A 1,440-nucleotide genomic window follows, 5' to 3' on the forward strand; every position below is an offset into this window, starting at 1 on the left:
GCCAAGTTACACATCCATGCCCTAATTTACTCACTGGCAACGAGAACTAAAGGGGAATCAACTCTAGTTGATTTTATCACTGAGGTGTAACCTATGTACAAGTTAAGTATATATAGTTACAGCAAGAGTGGGCCCGTGAATGGTGGGGCCAAGCGGAGTGGAGCTAACAGAGTTAAACATTAGCCGACTGAATATTACTGACAAGTTGGGTTGTGGGGTTAGCAGAATGGCAGGTGATAACCCAGAAACAGAAAGGAGGGATAGACCCGAAGGTGGGCTTGCAGGGCAAGCGAGTGAATTGCCCAGCGGAGGTGGGAGTGTGCTAGCAGACGTCAGAGCTGTCTGGAAGCCTTCGGGGCTCTGCACTTAGGGAGGCATAGGTAATATATTGAAAAGAGGGGGTGGTGACCATCGAGGGAAGCGGAGGTGATTGCAGAATACAGGAGCTCCAAGGTTAGTGAAGAAGGAGTGGAGGTGTTCTGGAGGGATCGGAGGTAGTGGAAGACAATGGCCATGGATGGATATGACACCTGCATATTTCTTATTTTTCCTGATTTTTCTGACTCCATTTCTAGTCACTAGAGCCCGATGTTTCCTTTTCTTATTGTTCTTTCCTTATTTGTCATTTTCGGACTCTTCCATGATACCGTGACCAGCTGTATAGTTAGCTAGACAGTGAGGAGTAGCGGAATCCACTCCAAGTTAATGAACCTGTGCATGCTACCACTCCAACCCTCCCCCTCTCTTCTGTCTCGAGTCTAGTGGTGATAGACCCATTACAGTGCAATACAGTCAGTTTCCAAAAGGTGAGGGAATTTCTTAACCAAGTCCTTGCAGGCCTTTTTGGAGTCAGGCCCCGCATCTGAGGTCCAGCCAATTAGGTCTATTTCTAGCTCCTTCTCGATAAACTCCTCTCTCTCCATCAGTCCTAGGAGTTTGGCACCGGTTCTCTGCTCTGCAGACATGTTGTGGATGTTAGTGAGCCAAGACTATATGTGACTTAGTATCAACCATTATCAACAACCACCCAGCACTCACTACCCCATCCACACAGACCATGAATCCCTGTAGGTGGTTCTTAGTGATATCCTTCCACCCATCACATTGTCCAGTCCCCATTTTCCCCCTTTGTTTCTGCATGTTTCCCCTCTGAACATCATTGTATGCTGAATCTAGGATCTCTCCTGAGAACTGTGCATGACTTGGCAGTTTATAATCCAAATTCAGAGAGTGTGAGTACTCAATCAGATGTGGGTTCTCAATGGAGGTGAAGGATGCATCAGTGGAAATGATCATATTCAGCAGATTCCGATTGCGACGTGTCTGTAATGTATCTTTCTGGAGTTTTGAAGGTGTGTTCATATTCAGGTTGCTTTTCTTGGTATAGGTGCATACCTTGGCTTGAGCCTCTTCTCTAACCTCCAGCACCACTAGCTGGCA

General features: G+C 46.7%; 1 protein-coding gene across 1 annotated transcript; it reads right to left on the bottom strand.

Annotated features, from left to right (window-relative positions):
• Positions 1–782: 782 nt before the first annotated feature.
• Positions 783–1,209, bottom strand: EI90DRAFT_2836282 (uncharacterized protein; the record flags this gene model as incomplete). Its single annotated transcript, XM_039053657.1, has 2 exons — positions 783–989; positions 1,039–1,209. Coding segments are annotated over 2 exons (378 nt in total), but the record flags the coding sequence as incomplete, so codon positions are not given.
• Positions 1,210–1,440: the final 231 nt, after the last annotated feature.

This window comes from Cantharellus anzutake (assembly GCF_015039405.1).
Source record: "Cantharellus anzutake strain C23 chromosome Unknown EI90scaffold_15, whole genome shotgun sequence".
Lineage (NCBI taxonomy): Eukaryota > Fungi > Basidiomycota > Agaricomycetes > Cantharellales > Hydnaceae > Cantharellus > Cantharellus anzutake.